General features: G+C 41.4%; 1 protein-coding gene and 1 long non-coding RNA gene across 7 annotated transcripts in view; one reads left to right on the forward strand and one right to left on the reverse strand.

The window, feature by feature from the left end:
• GUCY1B4 (guanylate cyclase 1, soluble, beta 4) overlaps nucleotides 1-21,964 on the forward strand; it is a 38,985-nt gene that overhangs the window by 8,432 nt on the left and 8,589 nt on the right. For 3 of the 6 annotated variants that reach the window (XR_005862362.2, XR_006930915.1, XM_040706032.2), the window contains exons 1-10: nucleotides 12,187-13,182; nucleotides 13,533-13,606; nucleotides 14,472-14,566; nucleotides 14,758-14,918; nucleotides 15,308-15,407; nucleotides 16,647-16,867; nucleotides 16,954-17,053; nucleotides 17,583-17,686; nucleotides 19,794-20,010; nucleotides 21,577-21,897. Coding sequence is in view for 4 of the 6 variants with exons in the window: in XM_040706032.2 (XP_040561966.1) it covers nucleotides 12,781-13,182; nucleotides 13,533-13,606; nucleotides 14,472-14,566; nucleotides 14,758-14,918; nucleotides 15,308-15,407; nucleotides 16,647-16,867; nucleotides 16,954-17,053; nucleotides 17,583-17,686; nucleotides 19,794-20,010; nucleotides 21,577-21,897 (1,795 nt within the window). In the remaining 2 variants the exon portion in view is untranslated. Of the gene's footprint in view, nucleotides 1-7,435; nucleotides 7,550-12,186; nucleotides 13,183-13,532; nucleotides 13,607-14,471; nucleotides 14,567-14,757; nucleotides 14,919-15,307; nucleotides 15,408-16,646; nucleotides 16,868-16,953; nucleotides 17,054-17,582; nucleotides 17,687-19,793; nucleotides 20,011-21,576; nucleotides 21,898-21,964 lie in introns of those variants that run through there. The other 3 variants (XM_040706034.2, XM_040706033.2, XM_046898617.1) reach the window with 3 other exon arrangements.
• On the reverse strand, nucleotides 9,896-21,756 carry LOC121111503. Its single transcript, XR_005862366.2, has 5 exons — nucleotides 21,628-21,756; nucleotides 16,462-16,583; nucleotides 14,429-14,552; nucleotides 11,418-11,566; nucleotides 9,896-10,336 (listed from the first exon to the last, which is right to left on the reverse strand). It is a non-coding gene; the product is annotated as an uncharacterized LOC121111503 (long non-coding RNA).

A 21,964-nucleotide genomic window follows, 5' to 3' on the forward strand; every position in this document is an offset into this window, starting at 1 on the left:
AGCTGGGCTCTCCCAGGCTCCCTCAGGCCTGTGTTTGCTTTACTAAAGATATCCATGAATTCTCCTCCTCAGGGATTTACCATCTTATTTTGCTGTTTTTTAAGTCAGGTAGGCATCTTAGCAGAAAGGGAATTTGACAAACGTGTGCATAAATGAAAAACACACGGCATAAGTGTTAACTGCAAACTTTGTCTCCAGTACCAGATTGTTCAGGAAAATAACAGCAAGAAAATTCCAAGGTGGTCCCACAGTGTTTCAGAAATAACAGAAGCAATGTTCCTATTGTAGCCATTTCATTGCTGAAATCCTACTGCAGTTTAGTAATTCTTAGACATTGACAACAGCTCAGCAAAGCCTGCTTGGTTTGCACATTTCTTGAAACCAGGAGTGCCAAAGATTTTTTTTCTGCCAAATTAGTTGATGTCAGCCAAATGAAAAGGTGTAAATCCTTTCCTCTTGTGCACTCAGTTCCTGTAGCAGTTCTCAGGACCTGACAGAGATTGAAATTACCTGCTATTAGCAACAAGAAAAAGTATGAGGCAGAATGCCAACTTCTAAATTAAACAAACAAAAATCCTTTTCTAGCTAGCTTTAAAGACAAGTATATTTCTTTCACACCTAGTGCTCAATACACAGTCAAGTTTAAGCGAGCAGCTGGAAATGTACCAAAGACATATATACTTACATGCATTTTTGAACACATCCCAAAGATCTCTGAAGACATCCCTCTCTCCATCTCTGAGCCAGCTGGAATACTGGGAGTTGGGAAGATTTTTTATCAGAGTGGAAAGGCCTGAAGATCATTGCACAAGTCCCATCAGCATCATGCTGGCACAGATGTCTTTCAAGAAACACATCTAGAGAATTTTGTAATTAAAGACTGCTTAATTTTATTGTCGATTTTCACTCAAGAAGAATGGCGTGTTTTTTGTTTTGTTTTGTTTGATTTTTGGATTTGCTTTTACATTTCAGGACTCCCCTAACTTCTTGAGGAAATTATTCCAGTGAGCAGAAGTCCAAAGAAAAGCCTTTTCTCAAATGCATCCATTATCTTTAACAACACATTCTGAACAGTTCTTCACCATGAGTAAGAAAAAAACAGATATATAAGCTCTTTTCTGAAAGAGAGAGAGATGACTAAAAATGATTTGTTTATTGAAATTTTCTGTAACATAAGTGGTGCACTGTATGCAGGAACTGTGGTGTTTCACTGTACACCGTGGTCCCAGTAAATACAATGCTGGTCTTATTAAAGTGCAATGTATGTTGTTTACTGACAAGAAAAAATGTACATGTCTATGAGAAGTATTATGATATTCCAGACTTGCTTTATAGTATTTGTAGGAAAGCACCCATAAAGAAGAGAGGAACTTCAAAGTCCAGCTCTTCAAACCATCTGCCAAATTCCTAAAGCCTTGCTAGAAAGCGAGGGTGTTTCTGAAGAGGGCTAAAGAGCTGAAAAAAATGACATAGATAGATGCAATTCCTTCTATGGATTATTAACAGTCTTCCAGGCTTCTATGAATCTCCTGCTAAACCTTATGGGGTGATACATAAGCGTAGACTAGAAAACTGCTTCTCTAAGTTCGGAAGGACATGGTGATTCACTGGTTCCCTAAATCTTCATGTTTGGGTATTTTTATGCTTTGACATTCAGTCCTACACTAGCTGTAGAACTACATGATGGGGCGTGCTGGATAACTCTGATTTCCCACCACTTGGCACGATGTTCATGTGCTCCCATCCCCTGCCAGTGGTGAGAGCTGCTTAGACCTCACAGTCAATTCACTCTGGTAGTTATTTCTTCCTATTTGAAGGTGGGGGTGAAGAGGAGCTCGCCTCCCTTCCTTTGGTGGAAGCGCTGCTGAAAAGCCACACATTACTATAGTGCTCCACGTACAGAGAAGACAGATCAGCAACAGGAAGAAAAATGAATACAGACGCCATCCTACGAGCCCTTGCCCACAGCTTGTTCAGAAAATACCTCAGACATTCTGCAAAACTCTGAACAGCGTCTTGCTCAGAATATACCCATCCACTTTTAATATACTTCAGAGGTAAGATTCTTCTCAGACAGAAGTTCCAGCTCCTGCATTAGAAAGGTTAACAGAAACAGTACAGAAATGTTATTTACATTGTCCAAGATTTTCTAGTCATAATTCAGTAGAGCCTAAAACACTAGAATTCTTCATATCTTTTTACATTTTTCCTTTCTTTTCTAGATATTCATCATCAAAAAAGGAATGCTAGCCATCATTCCCTGCAGAGAAATGTATACCATACCAACCATTTCCTTATGTAGTTAGACCAACCTCTTTACACATGTGCTAGCATGAGCTTGTGAAATTATTTTTTGGACTTTCCCTTCTGATCAAAACTCTTTGCACCTACTTCTGTGACTTCCTCCTGTGTGCAGCTGGGTCAGACATCAAGGTCTTTGAAACCGTCACGGTGCTGAACAGAAGACCAGGCAAGGCAGGCTGCTGTCACTGCTCTATAGTTACTACTTGCACCAGACGTCTTCCTTAAAAAAAAATACATATTTATATACACATATTTATATACACACATACATGCATATATATTTATTCTCAGTAGCCTTAGTTTGCTTAACAACAATACGTATTTTAAGATACACCTCATCATTCATAATAACATATGTATTACCAAGGTGTATTTGTGGAGGCCTTTTAAACTTGAAACTTAAACATTTAATTAAAACTTACTGTTGCTTTTCAGGCCTGCTTGCATGGGGCCAGGCTGGCGGTAGAGCTTCAGAGCTCAAGTTTCCTTTCTGCAGCAGTAAGGAAAAATGGTGCCTGTCTTAAGTTGACAGAAATTTAAGCATTAGAGCAGAATTTTCCTTACGGTGTTTTCTCTTTGGTATTACATGGTAGGTGAAATGGGGAGGATTTTGCTCTGTGTTTTGATGATGACTTGTGGCAACAGCAGAATTTTTCATTCAGGGATTTCTCAGGGCTATAGGAATGACTTGGCTTGAAGGACTGTGCGTCCAAACACACAAATTACCCAATAAAATCCATTATTTTCCTCATGCTCAACAGTGCTAGCTCTATGAATCAAAAGCTCTGTTGGGCAATCCCTTAACATCTTAATTATAATTTGGTGACAAGTATGGATTTGAAGGATTCTTCAGGGTTACTTTGACCATGAAGTTTTCAGGTGCTGGAAAGATGTCCTAGCAATTCTACCTCATTTTCCCTTTGTTAAAATGTTGTGCAAGGAAATGCTTGTAGTACTCAAGAAGATGTCATGGTGATATGAATAATCCTGAATGCAGGACAGCTTGTTCAGAGTTACCTAATACACAGTGTTTGTCAGAGCAGCACAGAGCTGGGCACCCTGCTCTGCGGCAGCAGCTTGCTGCTCGGGAACAGGCATTGGTCTGGCATCAGAATACTCCACTGCAACTCCCTCTCCTAACCCTCAAAGAGAAGGAGCCAAGCCATATAACTGAGGATGTTAGTCTGCATTAGAAAAGTGGCCTCAAACCTGATTAATAAGTCCTTCACATTAGGTTTGAAAGCAGGCAATGGAACTTCAATGCCCATATTTAAATGTGAGGGGAGAGTGCCTTATTGCACTAAGGCCCCAGCAAGTTGCATGCCTGAAACTCCATTATGGGTTTTGGCAACTGAATGCTTCCACAGGATAAAATGAGGAAGGAAACTGTTGGCTTAGAGGCAGCAAAGGAAATCTGGTAAGCAAAGGAAACCAGTGCAGTGTGGAGAGTGTTGTCCTAATGGCCAAACCTTTGAAAGAATTGTTGCTATAGACTGAGGTTGGCTTTACCTGAATTCCTACTTTCAGCTGTAGTTAAGATTATAATAACTAGCCTCTACACGTTACTGGACAGCAGGATTACTATTGTTTTCAATGTATTACACCATCAGACAAGCTGTTGGGAGAGAGCAGCTGGACAAGTTGGAGCTAGCCTCCTCTCAATTAGCTGTTAATGATTCTGTTTCTCAGTAATGAACTCAGATTCCTCCAGTTTTACATCTGTACTAGTTTATTTCAGCTAACAAAACAAGATCCAGAGTACATATCTGTTGACTAGGAGCCCCAGAGCTGTATGCTGAATCATCTCCCCTACAGCCTCACTGTACGTTGCTCTGCTTTTCTGTTTTCCCGTAGGAAAATGTGGGCAACACCATTTACCTGCATTACAAGTATCACTTTTACAAGGCTTTGAAGACATGGTACAGCTCAGTCTAGTAACTGATGATTACTTTAAACAGAGCACAGGCCCATCAAACAGAAATAGATTAACATTTTAAAACTAATTAACAGTCTAGTTTTAACCTATTTCTCATAGATGTTTCTATTGGTAAGTCATTGGTAAAGGATGAGAAGATACCTGGAACTTAGGGCTCCTCACCTGCCTGGCCATGATTTCCTGCTTGCATATAATGCACAGTGTGTGGCTCAGATTTTCCCAGTCAAGGTTCATTTGGAGCTGGTTTGTTTGCATTGCAGGGCTTTATAAATAGCAGGCATCCCCTTTCCCAGAATGCTATTCTATCAAAGTAGGGAAAAGAAGGGAGAAAAGGGGGAAACTCGCCAAGCAGCAACAAAGGAGCATGCAGAGCCACTGAGGGGCTTCAGGCACTGCTGTGCATGCAGCAAAGAGGAGAAATGACTCAAAGAGATGTACAATCCTGCACACTTTGAAACAATTACATGCATACAAATTATGGCATGCTTTCTGTCCACACAAACAAATTACAGTGCATTTGCTGTCATCTCCATATTATTCCATGCAGCCAAAGATAGCATTGCTCCTCTAAATTGTAATTTGTATTACAGTACAGCTCCTGTTTTACATATGCATAGCTGCTTCATCCCACTTCACTAATTCCACAGCCATATCTCAGAGTAGCTTTTGTCCCCCGTCCAGGAAAGCCCATGACTTGGATTTCTCTTGCTTTCAGCAGTAAGTGTAGCAGTCCTGGTCAGGATGAGGAGCAGAGCAGAATGGCACACTGCAGCAAGGGGGCAGCTGCACTTGTAAGAGATTTTTTTAAAGGCCAATGACCTTCCCACATTTGGGCAGATTTCTACTCTATCCATCATGAGGACTATGGTGATTTCTAAGCAGATGACAAATCTGCACAGAAGCATGGGGCGCACACTGACCGGTTGGTTCCGATCCTGGAGCTGAGCACCAGCTATTTCTCTTGCTTCTTGGACAGCTTTCAGAGTCTTTGTCAAGTTCTTTGTTGCTTCAACTAAACTGCTTCATCCGGATGGGGCAGGACTAGTTCAAGTGCACTACAGAGGGGTGCAAATACAAATTCTTAGTCTAAACAAGACAGCCTTTCAACAAATCATTCATCTTAAAATAAAAGAGAGACATTTATTCCCTAGCCTCATTCAAAGAGCAACTATATGGAATTATTTTTGCTGAAATCAAGATGGTCCAAGTCAGGTTTCAAAACACTACGTTTGGCAAAAGTAATTATCAAAGGAAAAATCAGTCATAAGGGTAATTGCTGGAAATCTGAAATATATATAGCTCCACATTAGTATTAAAAGTTTCAGTTGTATGTTTACCATCCAAATCAGCGCAAAACCAAGCACAAATCCAAAATCAGAACAAAGACTGCTATTGTCCCTGAATTACCCCATAAGAGGTTTTGGATAGACACGGTATGTCCCTTACAGATCAAAATGGTACAGTGCATTTTCAGGAAGTAGTCTGGACTACTAAGATTACTCTTTATTTTTTTTTACTGTTGCAAAAGGTACTTCCTGCTACTGAGGATTGGTGTAATCAGCCACAACAGAAGTTGGGTCAACAATTTAAACTCTGTGGTGAATCTTTTCAAACATCTAATTGTATTTATTCTGGCTATATTTATTCTGTTTTGGGCCCATAATGGAGGACCTACTTGCATTATGATCTAAACTCACTGTGTAGAGATACGTAAAGATAGGCAGCATGGCTTCAGAAAGTGTGTCAGAAAGATCAGTTTTCTTGACTTCTTGGTGATACAGTGTTTACCTTTCTCTACTCTGCACATCATCTTGACAGACTGTGCCTTTCAAGTTCATTTATCACTAATTGGATGCAGGGGGTATTTCAGGAGTGAAAGGAAAATTAAGGAAATTGTAAGTAATCCTCCATCAGGACCCACCAGTGCAACAGCCACGCCCCCATCACGGAGCGCAGCTCACTCATCCCTACTCAGTCCTCCCCAGACAGATGGTTGGAGAGTCAGGTGCTAGTTAGATCATCACCAACACCTACAGTTTCAAAGGGAGAGATCAAAAAGGAGATTACAGTTGTAGGTGGAGACACAGAAAACGCAAGGCTAAGTTACAGTGCCTCTACTTGCTATCAGCTAGTCTAAATCTGAGTTTCTTATCCTACCAACTCACCCTACCGCAGACAGGCGGGTCACAAATTCTCTGGGTAAGCCCTTATCCCTTGTAACAAATAAAATTGCCATAACAACCAACCAACACCTGTCACCTCCCTCTCCCTTTACGGGATGAGCAGAAGTCTTCATCCCAGTGTGCTTTAAGGGATCCACCGGCACACACTGCACAAGTAGACAAGCATCTTATTCCTTCAGTCTTCCTTTTCCCATAGCATTCATTTGCACACTGCTAGAAGCTAAATTTTGTCCTTAAATCCTACTTCCTTCTAGCTCCTTAGCCATCCTTGCTTGAACATTTAAAAACTTGTGGCTAATAGTCTTTCTATGTAACAAATCCACTGTTTCCTTAGAACCCCTTAGCCACCTCTCTCTGCCTTTTGGTCCTCTCCTATTATCATCACAGATTTCCACCAGGATTTTCCATCAGCATTTACCACTCTCCATTTACTTATAAATTTTACCTGTCTTGCTTAAGTGAGGGAAACCTTTGTGCATCTTCCCATTTTCTTAAAGTGCAACACTGTCAAAGCTCAGATCCAATTCTTCTTGGAGATCGTGGGAGCTGTAGTTCTCTGAAAACCAAGCCTGTGCCCCCCTAAAGTTATCTGCAAAAAGGGATAGCAAACTTCACCTTCTCATAGAAGTGATCCAAGAATTTTTCAGGCAAAAATAACCTGTAAGCTTTTCTCATGCTCTAAGTTCTATCCCAGAAAATTTGAGCAAGCATATTTGTTAATCATGACATGAGAAATCTAGGTGTGTTGTATATGATTCTATTACAAAATATTACCAGGAAGAGAAAAAAAAAAAAAAAAAGGAAGGAGGCTGAATATTACATCTGAAGTACCAAGAAAGTGTCTATGGACACTGAGGTGTCTCAGGGGGAAAGGGTAGCCAAGGAGAAAGCTCACTAGATGAAAGAGGCTTTCAGTTTGAAACAAGGCTGGATGTGATGGTGATTGGGGCAGAACTCAGACAAGAGGAAAGTAAAATCATCAGTTTAGTAAATAAGATTTGTAATTTAACAGTTACAGGTTTATCTCAGACCAATGGCACAGGAAACCCGAGTCACCTCTTAAGGACAAAACCTGCATGTATCTAATACAACACAATGGAGGTTAGCTGAATTATCACTTCTAAAGGTAAGTTAGTAGTTTCTTACTACATTTAAGTTAAGTAGTATGAGTTTGAGCACCCTCATGGTGGCGGGCTTTTCCTTTGGCCTGAGTTGTCCATTCTCCAGTGTGAGCCTAACGCCTCTCATCCCTCCACCACTGAGCACCAGGTTTCATCAAGTCAGGTTTCATCTGCCCCCAGCAGGCAGCTGCAGTCAATGCTCAGATCCTCCCTGAGCCTTCTCAAAGCTAGCCAAAGGCATTTCCCTCACGCTGCCCTGGGATGCCATGTGCCCTGGGCCCTCCTCAGCCCAGGGGCTGTTCACAGGACTACGTTTAGGCAATGTAAAAAACTGTATGCAGTTATTTGCCATAACTTGAGTTAGCACTGCACTGCACCCTCCCTGTGTCCTGTTTTCAGCCTAGACAGTGCCAGTCAGTCATACACCCATGTTTGGTTCTTGCTGAGTGACGGATGCACTCTCAGGCCGGGCCAGGCCTCTCAGCGGGGAAGAACTGCTGCCATGATGGTGTGGGGCAGGGGGTGGCCACAGGACGGGCTGAGCCAGGCCGCATGGGTTGCACATGTCTGATTTTGTCTGTTATTGTCACTTTAACATTACTGGGGATATGTTGCAGACTTACTTTGAGTTCTCGAGCTGCGTCTGTGAAGACTTTTATTACATAGCTGATTATAGGTGACACAGAATCACAGAATCATAGAATCGCTAAGGTTGGAAAAGACCCACAGGATCATCCAGTACAACCATTCGTTCACCCATCACCAATGGTTCTCACTAAACCACGTCCCTCAACACAACATCCAAAAGCTCTTTGAACACCACCAGGCTCGGTGACTCCACCACCTCTCTGGGCAGCCCATTCCAGTGCCTGACCACCCTTTCAGAGAAGTATTATTTCCTAACGTCCAGCCTGAACCTTCCCTGGCGCAGCTTGAAGCCATTCCCTCTAGTCCTATCACTGTCACACGAGAGAAGAGGCTGACCCCCAGCTCACTACAACCTCCTTTCAGGTAGTAATACAGAGCAATAAGGTCTCCCCTGAGCCTCCTCTTCTCTAGACTGAACAATCCCAGCTCCTTCAGCCACTCCTCATAAGGCCTGTGCTCCAGACCCCTCACCAGCTGTGTTGCCCTCCTCTGGACACGCTCCATGGCCTCGATGTCTTTCTTACATGAACAGAACCCTTCTTTTTAAAGCACCGGGAAGGGCAGCTGATGAGAAATAGCTGAAGAGAAATATACTGCAGACTCTGCAAATACAACCTTGCTTAACAGCACAGCCTGTGCCAGATAGTATAAAACTATTTCTTCATTTGACCCAAGTACCTTGAAATCTGTAGTTACTTTTCCAAAAGAACAAGACCCCAGAAAGCAATCAGACAGCTTCATATGCTAATAAGTTCAAACTGCATGGCTTTGAGTACAATACAGATGTAATACCACAGCACTAAAGATTGATGAGCCTTGGCTTTTACCCATTTTTGCATTATTCTTTACTGCATTCTTCTAGTCTCCTGGATAATCATGCTGTCTGTGAGCTCCAGCAGAAATGAGTCTGGCCCATGCAATCATGACAAATGATTCTTTGTAGCTTGTTGCAATGATGTTAAAGCTGGAACAAATTTCATTAACCAGCAATCAGAAGCTAAAATACCAGTAATGAGCTATTTTCTATTTAGAAAACAAAGACACTGGATACCTACTGTCAAAGGTACAAAGTGATACAAGAGACAAGCTAAAGAAAATACCCGGAGGACATGCACAAAGACTTTAAATAGAAAGTTTTGTGAAGCAAATGTAAACACAGGGTTGGTTTCTCCTTTGTATGACACATATTTTCATTGATGCAGTCCTGATTTCCCCACGCTCAGAAATTAATAATGCCCAGGAAGGGAAATGCCAGGAGAATGCAGAGCAATTCAAGCACAGGAAGAGATTAACTACATGGGCAGCATACATGGAAAGATGAGGGAAAGGGAATGATGCCAAAGGCTATCCAGCTCTGTGAACAAATCATTCATTTCTTGAATTCCCTCCCCTTCAGTGTGGTAAAGGGCACTTGTGAATAGATTTTGGATCTGAGCCGGTGACCTTTCTTGACAGTTTTGCAAAGCTGATTTAAATACTATTGACACAGTCTTACGTCTCCAGCTCAGCTTAACAGTTACCAGAGGAGGTGGGTTTTTGAAAGCCTCCTTTATGGTAAGGCCTGTCCTAGTACAATTTCACTCAAGTTCACTTAGCCTACGTTGATGACATTTAAATTTTGCCTCAGGTCTTTACTAAGAATTCAAATATAACTGTTAGGGTTTTTAAATACATCTATCAAAATCGGAGCCATCCAAACAATGCAGGATCTCACATGTTCTATGTTTATTTTTATTTGTAATTGAGATTCTACATCTGCTGTCTTCATGGCTTGGTAGCACGAAGTACTGGAAGCCTACCAATACGTATTTATATAACTTCTCTTTTGGTCTCTTTCGGTCAAAGGACAGATTCCTTTTCTCTTCAAGTCACTAATAAGTCGCTGCAGGCTGTCTAGACTAATATGAACACATGATATCTCAACAACGAACGTGAGGCTATGTTTAAAGTAAGTATAGTAAAAAGAACAGTGTACTGGGGGTCTTTAGTGACGGAGATTGCTGGCAACCACTTGGAGAAGGTAATCTGTTATTGTGGTGGTATTTTGGGCTCAGACTGAAATGTTTAGAATGTGATCTCAGATGGTTACAGCGGCACTCCTTACACATGGCAGCTCACATATGGCTCTTCGCTGTAGCTAATAACTGCAAGACAGAAAGAAAAAAGTAGTAAAAAGGAGGATGTCCTTGCATACACAGACTAAGAAAGTCAGTGACTACATTCTCCAAGTCTGCAACCAGAATTTATAAACAGCTATATTGCCTATTTTGACTTCTCATCTAATTGAAGAAAAAAGCATACACAGTTCTTGCAGTCAGCCCATTTATTCTGCTGAACTATCTGTGCCCAAGGATGCTGTTTATTACAAGCTGGGTAGAAGTACAACAAAAGGCCAGGGAAAATTGCCTCTTGATATTGTTTTTGTCAGGTATGGATGAATATCTTTTTGGCAAGGCCACAGCAGCCCATTTCCGAATTAACTGACCTTTTGACACAGGGGCAGAAGAAACATGAGATACAAGCACTCACAGACTTTTAGGAAGACTGCAGAGCTTTACAGGGGTTGCAGAATAGAACTTGGGCTGCTGTTTGGCTTCCAGACACATCACATTTAGCAATCTGTACAGGACAGATACGTTTGATCTGTACTTAACCCAGTCAGCCCATCAGCACTGGGCATTTTGCTGCTTATGGAAAGGAAAACTGCATTTGTGAAGACTGCTGAGGACTTCCCAAACATACTTAAACTGAGGTATCCCATGTCCTCAGACAAGGCACAGTCTCAGTGGAAAATAACACTGTCCAATTCTGTCTGAACTTATCTCCATCCACCCTAGTTGTTCCAGGAGGAACCCTCTGAAACCAATGCATCTTACTCTAACCTCTCCTTTACATATTCTTTGCATTTGCTTGCGAAAGCAGGTGGCATTTTGCTCCAGACCCCTACAATGGGTCAGCATGTGTCAGTACACACTGAGAGACTTGAATATACCGCACCAGGAACAATTATGTTCACAAACAGATTGAGAAAGGGAGTACTGTTGTCTTCATTTGACATAGAGTGGGCTGAGATTCAGAAACACATAGGGTGTTCTGTCTCTTAAATATTTTATGAATTGTAGTACTGATTACCAAAATATCTGTGCCAAAAGAATAACAACAAATAATAAAAGATCACATCAGGAGAATATTACAAATCCTTTATCTTGCTTTATGTTCTCTTACTTGGATGGCTTCCGTTGTCCAGCTAGAGATGGGAAAGGTGATGAGGACACATCGTGGCTGTGGACTGCAAAGGGCCGCCAATGACCTGCTTGTGAGCAGTATGACTTGAACAGTCTTCATCCAATTTTCTCCCATAATGCCAAATAAACCTGGACAAAAAAATAACAGAATCAATTCACTAATCAAAGGAAGGGCTAAAGCAACAATCGTTAATTCAATTCCGGTATGAATTATCTTGTGCAATTCAGGTTATACAGTCTTTAATTTGAACTTTGGATAGATTTCCTGAATTGCATCTCTAAACCTTTTTGATAGTTGCTTATCTTTGTTACAAAAAATAATCAGATTGCTTATTTAGGTGCTATGCATACCATAAGAAAAATTAAAGATAGTTAAGTATATACTTATTTAATTTGAAAATCTCTATACTGATTCAAGTATTATAAACCTAAAATTAGTATTTTTTTAAATGGAAACTGGAAGCAGCAAGCAGAAGTACACAGTTCTTACAGGATTTAGCATTCATCTTGCCCATTTTATATAGCTTTATCTTCTTGGTTTGTCACTGCATTCATGTTAACCACAGGGTTATGTGGGTAAAATTTGCACACGGAAAAATAATTGGTAATCATACAGTAAGTTACATTTGTACTGATGGCAATGACAGACGTGTGCTCAGGTTATTTGTGGTCCCTTTACAGGCTGTGACTGAGCAGCCAGCTCGTCCTTCAGGTAACTGAAGTAGGATGCCCACACTGTGATGGGGGAAGCTGTGTGCTGGCACCACGAGCAGCTCCTGGGGCCACCCAAGGAAGCAGGAGGAGATCCCACAGTGCCTATCACAGCGCTGTGAGTGAGGTTTTCTGCCCCTGTGGGTGACGGACAGCTCTCCTGGACATTTTTCCCTACAGACACATTCCAGCAGATGGATGTAACTCTTGAAAAAAAATATATATATATATCACCTTTTGTGAGCGTGTAAGGGCAAAAAATACTGGGGCACAGGAGAAACAGAAGGGGGCTCAGGCTGAGCTGCACAAGGGCTGGGCAGGCACTACCGGCAGCACCCACCTCTGGGCCATGGTGGGGTGCACTACAGGTGTGCCTCCGCACAGCCAACAGGCATCCCATCTGCCATTGTGAAGAGCATCAGCTCTCACAGGCGCACACTTACATAAATATTTGGTATTGCGTGGGAAATACAGAGGGCTTTGTGTACACACTGGACTACGTGAAGGCTTAGCTAGCCCTCTGTGGCACAGCTGTATGTGTGCATCAAGCTTTTATCGCTTCTCCTAAACCTGACTCCAGGCAGTGTTTGGCTGGAGACTGATTTTGAGAAAATCTCTGCTGTACTGACCCTATGAGAGCCTGTGAGGTGGAAAGAGGTCAGGAGAAGGACTGTCCTCATCAAAAAGACATCACCAAAGCTCAGGTTACCCGCTGCGTGACGTGCCACCTGTGGGGCAGAGCAACAGAGCAAAATGCTCCGTGCCACAGAGGCCACGGCAGGGTGCTCCCACCGCGCACAGCCTCGCGAATGGACACCCCACCGCCTCGCACCTTCCCCAAAAGCTGCCGGCCGCGGGCCTGGCTCGCCGCCTCAAGCAGCGGGGCAGGGCCTCGCCGTGCCACCGCCCCCAGGAGGGGAGGTGGCCCCCGGCGGCCCCCGGCGGCGGCGGCGCTGGGCGGCGGGGGGGGGGGGGACCGCCTCGGCGGGCGGCGGTGCTGCGGTCCCCGGCGCCGGGAGGCCGAAGGCACGATGGTGAGCGGGCCCGGGGACGAGAGCGGGGAGGGGGTCGGGGAGGCCGGCTGCCTCTCGGCGGGCAGGAGCAGCGGCTGCACCGGCTCGGCTGCGGACGGGTCTGGGGGGTCGTTGGGCGGTCAGCCCGTAGTGCTTGCGGGCTGCCGGGCGACATCTGCGAAATAGCGTGCGATACGCCTGCTCCGTTCTGCTTCACGCTTGTAGGAGGCTTAGATAACGGTTATGCTTTTTACTGAGAGATGCAATGCCTGTCAAACATTATTTGGAGTCAGAAATGCAGTGGGAGGGCACGTTTGGGCTGCAGTTGGAAAATCAGTCCGTCTTTTCCGTGTTCCTATTTGCTTTTGCAGTATGGATTTATAAATACATGCCTGAAGTCTTTGGTGGTTGAGAAGTACGGTGAAGAAATATGGGAAAAATTAAGGTAAGGTGTTTGCAATGAATGCAGTGCAATGTATTGAAAGAAAATGGTCACAAATTTAGCAGAAGATTCTAATTCCTTAAAGGTAAATGGCAGCTGATGTGTATCTCAGATAATTATTAGAGGTAGGTGGCAGGGCAAAAGCAAGAGTTCTGGTATTAATTTGTTCAAATTAATTTGTTACACTACATAATTAAGCATGACATTTTGTCTTATGGACAATTGTGCGATAGACTCACTGTGACAAAAACCTGAAAGTAATTACACTGAAGAGCTGTCATTCTCAATAAGAAGTCAGTTTCATTTCAGTACCTTCTGGAAAACAGCTAAATATATAGGCTTTTCTGCTTTCATCATTACTGCATGAGCATTCTGGCATTTTCCAAGAGCTTAAGATATACAAATGATACTTAGATATTCACATAAAATAGCCACCAAAGCCTGTATAAAAATTCAGCAGGTTTTTGGTCAAGACTGTGGAGATCCAAGAGCTTGATAATGTGGCCCTATTGAGCAACAAGCAAGTAGAGCAGGAGACAAGCTAACAAGCTAATTGCTCCAGTACCTCCACATTAGGAGTTGGACTCAATGATCCTTTATGGGTCCCTTCCAACTCGGGATATCCTGTGATTGTATGGTGCCCTAATCCTTGAAAGAATTTGTCATAATGCATTAATGTGAATTAGCAGAAGCGTGGAGGCAGATACACACTTAAACCATTACTGAAAGTAGTGTGTTTCAGTATAATGTGTGAAGGAGTTCAAGGAGTCAGTGAGCTAAGTAGTGTTTAATGAATGCTGATTTGGTCACCCAAGCTTGTCATACTTAGAACAGCACTGTGAGAAGGATATTGTCTTTTCTCTTGTAGACTCCAGGCTGGCGTTGAGGATAGTTTCTTGACTTTCGGAGTTTACAAAGATGAGATCACAATGCAACTTGTTGACAAAGCCTGCAAAATATTAGGTATGTGTCACCATGCCTCAAAAATAAACCCTGCAGATTCACGCCTGAGACTACATCTCAGATTTTGGTCTCATCTGCTCTTCAGAATACCTTTCCTATGTTGCAGACATTCTGCATTCGCTCCTAATCCATCTGACAGCACTACAAGAATTTCCAAGCCTTTTGTATTCATTAAGATATTATCTTGCCAGGTGTTCCTGCTGACATGGTTCTGAGAGAGTTTGGAGAGTACTTCTTTGAATTTTGTAAACGTTCAGGCTATGACCACATGCTGAGAACGCTGGGTGGAAATTTGTATGAGTTCATAGAGAACCTGGATGCATTGCACAGCTATCTGTCCCTCTCTTACCAGGCAAGTTCAAGTACTAATTACTGAGTGGGTATGGGTGCACTCTGACAGTTTGCAACCCAAGGAACAGCATGTTGTAGGTATGAATGAGTGAGGGAGAAAGAGGCCATGACAGTCTCTCCTGTGTTCTGAAACTCAGTAATCCAAAATATTAGGACAAGTTTTTTAAATTATTCTTTTCTGAGTAGTTCTCAAAATTAGATATTATTTAGCATATTGACTCTACTGCATAGCAGATAGCCCTTCACAGTTGAGCATATTTCATTTTCTGTGTTTTAGCTTATTCATATTACTGCTCATTTTGTTAAGGCAGAGGATGCTTTTATACAATTGGAATTTACCATATTCCTTATCAGAAAAGGATAGTGAAAGTTGTTTTTTTGTCTCCTCAGGAGATGAATGCTCCATCTTTCAGAGTAGAAAAGAATGAAGACGGGTCAATGCATTTACATTACTATTCAGATAGAAGAGGTCTGTACCATATTGTGCCAGGTAATACAGAGTACAGATCAACTGGTATGCACTATACATACGGACTAATCAGATATTTGCAGATATACTTTTCTCAGGTTTCAGAATCTTTTTCTCAGATGAAGACTGGCCAAGAGATTCAAACCTGGTAAGGTTTATTCATCAGACAACAGACCTCTGTATTTCCCTGCCTGCCTAATCACTTGTAGCTACCAGTGGCTTCTACAAGATTTGCAGCATGCCAACCCAGCCCTTAAGTGTCTGTTCCTGCTATAGAATTCCAGTAGACAACCTTCGGTGGAAGGAAAATCGAATTTCATGCATATATTGATGTTGATCGATTCTCAGTAATCCATACTCCTTAAATTACAGTGAGTAACCGTGATAGTTTGAAAGCATATGTATAATCCTTACATACATACGCCTACAGTGCATGCAATTTTGTAAAACTGCTGTTGGGCCCTGCTCAAAAATGAATCTTATTCTAGCACTGGTAGGAGTTAAGATCTTTTAACTTTGGGAATCTCTGCAATTATTGGTATGCAAGGGTTAAACATCTGCAAGTATGCAAGAGATAATTGTATTCATTTATTTCCTATTTATTTCTGAATGAAATGTTTCTGTCAACTTCCCCCCCACACTCCATATCAAAATTCATTTCATATTCCTACTGTAACACAGAGTTACTTGGAATTTCAGACACAGCTTTTCATGTTGTTGTCCAGTATTTCACTTAGTAGCTGAGTAGAAATGAGAAGACAGATATTGCGTCTTCATGAAAGACTTACTTCAAATGAAAATACTGTGCGCTACTCTAGAATATTCTGCAGATTCTATTTCATATTCTACTGAAATAGATTGTTTTAACAGAATCTCTATAGAGCTTGTGCAGTTCTGGGCTTTGGGAATTTATATTCTTGCTATGTATGGTATTTGGTCACGTTATTTGGGTATTCTGCTGAGCTTTTTCTAGTGAAAGCAAGCATTTGTCATCAGACAAAGCAAACAAATAAACAAACAACAACAACAACAACAAAAACCCAGACTGTAACCTTAAAAAATATCTCATACGTACATAATCTCATCCTAGTAAGACACTGGTAGTAGGAACAACATAGGTAACCACAGGTCGCTTTCTTCTTCTAGTCTCATTTGGAAAAGTAATTCCTGAAACAGTGAAATACCATTGGGAGCTCTCTGAAAGGGAAATGGAAAAATTTTGTTATTGGCAATGTTGTGTTTTTTTTGTTTTGCTCTCAGGAATAATCGGTGCAGCAGCCCTGGATTTTTTTAACATTGAGATTTCAATGGAAATAGTCAATCAAACGGAGGAAGAAGAAAGAACTGGGAAAAAAGAGCATGTGGTTTTTCTCGTCACTCAAAACCCTCTACTTTCATATAAAGAAAGAAATAAATTCTCTTTCTCACCTCAGTGTCTTGATGACTCTGAAAAACAAATTGATACTCGATCGAACAATAAGGTATTTTAAGATTCATTATCATTATATCAATAAAATCTGATTAAAATAAAACACTCTTGAAAATTCCTTTGGATTTATTTCCACAGGATCTTGAGAAATCAGAAAATGCTATTAGAGGAGGCTCGGTTTGTCCTGTCAAGAAAAGTCACTGGAAAACAATAAGAGGAATAATCACATTAGGAAGAGGTGAGAACATTCAGAGTGAGCTTGTCATCATCTGTGAGTCTTTTCAGTAAGAAAGTCAGTAAGCCTCCTTGCTGTGTCCACCCACCCATCCATGTTGAAGTTACCATTTGTGTTTCCTCTTCTTTTCAAAATGTTTCTGGTTAAGCCTTCAGTTAGACACTGGCAATCAAAAAAGAAGAATTGTAGATAATAAGCATGCTTACTAATGACAGATACTTAAATGGGATATGACCTGTCACTTTTGTCTCATAAAGTCTTCTGAGAAGTGTTCTATAAAATGCCGTTCTGTGGAATGTCTGATACTTCCCTGTTGTGTCACAGTGCCTAAGCTGATGAATTTAAGAGTGCTTTTTTAACCTACTTACAGCTATTTCTTCCAACTGTAGTAAATTGCTCTGTGCTTTTTGTGTGGTTAAGTTTTAAACCTGGCCATCTCATTATAGCATAGAGTCCTGTCTTACAGAATGTAATGCTGACTGGTTTTATGAGGTGCAGTGTGACTGAAAACTATGCGCTTATCTTGCCACAGGTAAACTCCTTAGAGGGTTTGACCCTGTTTATCCCAAGACTCTCTGGATTGACACAAAAACATTTTGCAATGGGCTTCCTTTTCATATGGTTTTTGACAAAGAGGTAGGACAACAATATAGTAAGGACATTTAATTTGCCTAAAGCATATACTTATTTTCTGCTGCTGTGACAGCCCCATATTTTGTTCCTATGTATGCTCTCTATACAGTGCACATTCATTTTTAGCATTTACAGAAGTGCTTTGTACAAAGACATGAAATAAAAGTTGCTCATAGTAACAGTCTCTTAATTTTCTAAAATGGAAATCACCTTTGGCTTTATTGAGATCCCCACATATGAAACAGTCATAGATATGCCAACGAGGTATACTGTAGCAGTCTACTAAGCACAGAACAGAATTTTCTGAGGTTTCTGGCAACTTTCCTGCCCTCTGGTGTGCCAGAGATATGATCCGTCCTTTAAATTGGCTTTGCATTTAACAAGCTAGTCTCCCTTCTCCCAGTTAACAATCTGTGCTACGGCTTTCATAAGGCTTGCTTTGAAAATGAAGCTCTGCTTGCTTTCTGAGACTCCACAACAGAAAAACTCAGACACCTGCTGGCTCCTTATCTAGTAGGAACTGGACCCAAAACTTCATCTTGCAGTTTGAGTCTTTCATATGTATATATTCTCTAGAGCAGTGGAATTGCCTTTCCCTTTTCAGGGGCTACTCTGTGGATAGTTTCCAAATAGCCTAGGCCCCCAACAAGGTACAATACCTCTTGCTCCCAGTTTTGTACAGAAGTTAGCTTAACAGAGGAGCAAAGACAGGAGAATCTGAGAATGGGACTGCAGAAGATAGCTGAAGATAGCACTCAGGAACATGTTCTGGCATCATGCTGATAGAGAACATGCCACTGTCTACATTAGCCAGAGTTTATCATCTAGCCTTTGGAGACATCCTTTCATGACAAAATGCCTGGTGTGGAATAAGGGCAACTCCTGCAGCCATTGTTGGTAGCTGGGCTAGAGTATCCCTGATGACAAGGAGTGATGGCAGGGTGGACATTTCTGCAGGAGTTAAAACTCCTGTATGGTCATCAGGCTAAAAGAGAATGACTGAACCTTTACACAGTAATGATTAAAAGAAGATAACCAGTGGCATCTGTTAGAAAACTAAAGGTTGTCAGGACCTTTTGTGTCTCAATTGTTCTCTATTTAGAGTGCTGGTATCTGTTTTTCTCTTGCTGCTACATACAAGGCTGAGATGATTTCTTTTCATATATGCATGTATATTATATCATGCCTGTAGCTACATATACAATATATATAAAGTATGCATTTTTTGTTTTAGATTTTAAAAAGAGGTATTGGAGACATCCCCATTGAACATTCTCATACAAATGCTTGTAAGAGCCATGAGAAATTAGGGCTTCCTGTAGCTGCTATGGAGCTGCAGAAGCTGGGCCTGGGAGCACATATCTCCTGTCCCCCACTCATCCTGATGAACTCCTACTGCTGTTAGTAGTTGGGTAAAGAAGTTGTAGTTTCCTTTCTCTGCTTTCTTTCCCCTAAGGAGTCTGCAGGTACAGCATAAGTAATAAACTACTTTTAAAAAATTGTATCATCTGCACTTAGCAAGTAAGGAAGAGAGCCCTAAATCACAAATTCCTTTCTCTCCAAAGTTAGTATGACATTGATAGTCCTTAGGGAGGAGTGCAAGGATGGAAAAGAGGGAAAAAAGTGAAAAACTGAAACGCTTATTTCTCTACAACACTAGCAAGTGTACTGAAAATTGCCATGTGTGTTATTACCCTACAAGATATTGCCATGAAACAATATGTATGTAAGCATACTCAGTAGTATGCTTAAATGTGCTGGAATCAGCAAGATTACACTAGGCAAACACTAGTACATGCAATATAAGAGCAGATATGATTTTTTTTTTCTTTTAAAAAATTGATACTGAACAGCATTTGGATAATAATATTCCTTTCCGGGGCATTGGTCTTGCTATGAAGAAAACTCATGCAGATTTCTGTAGTAATAAGATAGTTTTGTACTGAGTAATAAGAGTTTGGCTAATAAGATAGAGACTTTGCTAAGAAATAATCCACGTGGTATTACAAGGCTGTGTGTGTGTACGTCTGTGAACAGTGATAAGCTGTAGCTTAACCTGACACCAAACAGGATATGCATTGTAACACATTGTCCGTATTCTCTTTTTAAGCTCAGAGTGAAGCAAGCTGGGGTGAGCATTCAAAAGATCGTACCTGGCCTTCAGACCACGGGCATCTGTCTGGATCACTATTTCAGTATCGTTCACCCAGAAGTACCCTTCACCATCTCTAGCATTCAGAAATTTATCAACAGCCAATTTGTTTTCCAGACCAAGAGAGAAATGATGCCTGAGTCATGGAAACAGCGGCCAATGCTAGAGCTGAGAGGTACTTCACTGATTTCAGAAGCAAAGATGTTCATATTAAATGAAGAATAATGCTGGTGTTAAACTAATGTCTTTCTGTGGACTCCTGGCTTCATACACGTTTTATAAGTAGCCTTGTTTGCAGCGAGGGGAGGATTAGATCGTTCTCTTTACATAAATAGTACTTCGAAATGCTCATAGACATTCTCTAATATTACCTCATGAGATTTTGGAGGCTTTCAGTTAGTAGTAGTGTTCCCATTTGAAAGGCTTGGAAAGCCTTGGGATCTGTTGAACGTGGAAGAGACACAGAGCCAGCTTCTGCTCTTGGAGCCATCAGGCGCAGTGTGGAGATGCAGTGGGCTGTGTAAAACTGTCTGGGTCTCACCTCCCCATAGCCCTGCAAATCAGCATATCCACCCGAAATAGAATCACTTTGCATTGCTAAGAATATGCTTTGATGAAAAAATTACTTCTTTGTACTTGGAACAACATTTTGAGCCCAGCCAACTAGCACAGGCAATACCAGTGCACAGATCTTAGATTACATCTCTGTGGCACATAAAGAAAACAATTAAAGCACTGGGTGGGCATTCCAGCAATACACAGCAAAACACATCTCTGCTGTCAGTGTGCAGTTCCAGTTCTGTCAGGTGAAGGGGAGAAAAGGGACATGGAAAGAGGGAAGAGCTTAACAATATATTCCTGGTAAAATTTCTACAGCTGGAAGAAGAGAAATGTCTTCCCCTGTACTCCACACATTCTGATCCCTAAAATGTGAATTCATTATTCAGATTTACTCCATACCTTTGAAGGGAGTTATTTGGTTCATTGGCTGGGTTTCAAATATGGATAAAAATAAATTAGTTAATGGTTCTTTTTTTTATTATTCACATTTGCTGATTGATTTGCCTTTTTTTTTTTTTCCTCTCTCTATTATGTTATGGAAGAGTTTACCGGTTGAAATTGTTGTAGCAACAGAGATTTTATTTGCTCTATTTTTACTGAGAGGAATGAGGGAATGAGCATAGAATTATTCTCTGCTCCATGTAATTAACTGAGATGACAGTTGTTTTAAGTATTGTGTGACCTCAATCTTCCTCCTTTGAACTATAGAATATGATGCAATTTTTGCTTATCTCCTTTCACCTCTACACGACGAGTGCCAAATCATGAGATTCAGAAAAAAATTAAGAGTTTAGGAAGACCTTAAAAGAAGTGTTGTTAACAAAAAAAGGAACTTTAGCCATGGGTAAAATTTTACTTCCTGTTATTTAGTTAGGTTTTTTGAAATAAAATGCAAAACAACAATGAAACAAACACATAACCAAATCTCAACCCTGAAAACAAAAACCCAATCCTCCACCAAAAATCTCTTCTTCCTTTCAGACATATTTGAACCTGTTTACTTAGTGCACTTCATCCAAACCAACCCACCCAATTCTAGGAAACAATTGCTGTGATGACGCAGACCCTACAGAAAGCTACCATCCTTAGAAATCATTCCCTAGCATTCACATCAGTAGCACTGAACCTTACACAGAATTTCAGAGTGATGAACGCTCTTATCAGCACTTGTTTTAAACAGGCCAGATGATCTGGATGGAGTCTCTGCAGTGCATGCTTTATCTCTGCTCACCTTTACTCCGCACTTTACATGAGCTGGAGGAGCGACAGATGCATATTGCAGACATTGCACCTCATGACGTGACCAGGGATTTGATTCTTCTCAATCAGCAGCGACTGGCAGAGATGGAGCTCTCTAACCAGCTGGAGAGGAAGAAGGAAGAACTGCGGGTACTGTCAAAGCACCTGGAAGAAGAGAAGAAAAAGACTGAAGCTCTGCTCTACGCCATGCTTCCTCAGCATGTAGCAAACCAACTGAAGGAGGGGAAGCGAGTTGAGGCAGGTGAATGAACAGTATTCATTTGTGAAGCATGAATCATGCACCAGGCGTGATGGTGATAGAGAGACTG

The sequence above is a fragment of the Gallus gallus genome, chromosome 9, assembly GCF_016699485.2.
Source record: "Gallus gallus isolate bGalGal1 chromosome 9, bGalGal1.mat.broiler.GRCg7b, whole genome shotgun sequence".
Taxonomy (NCBI): Eukaryota; Metazoa; Chordata; class Aves; order Galliformes; family Phasianidae; genus Gallus; species Gallus gallus.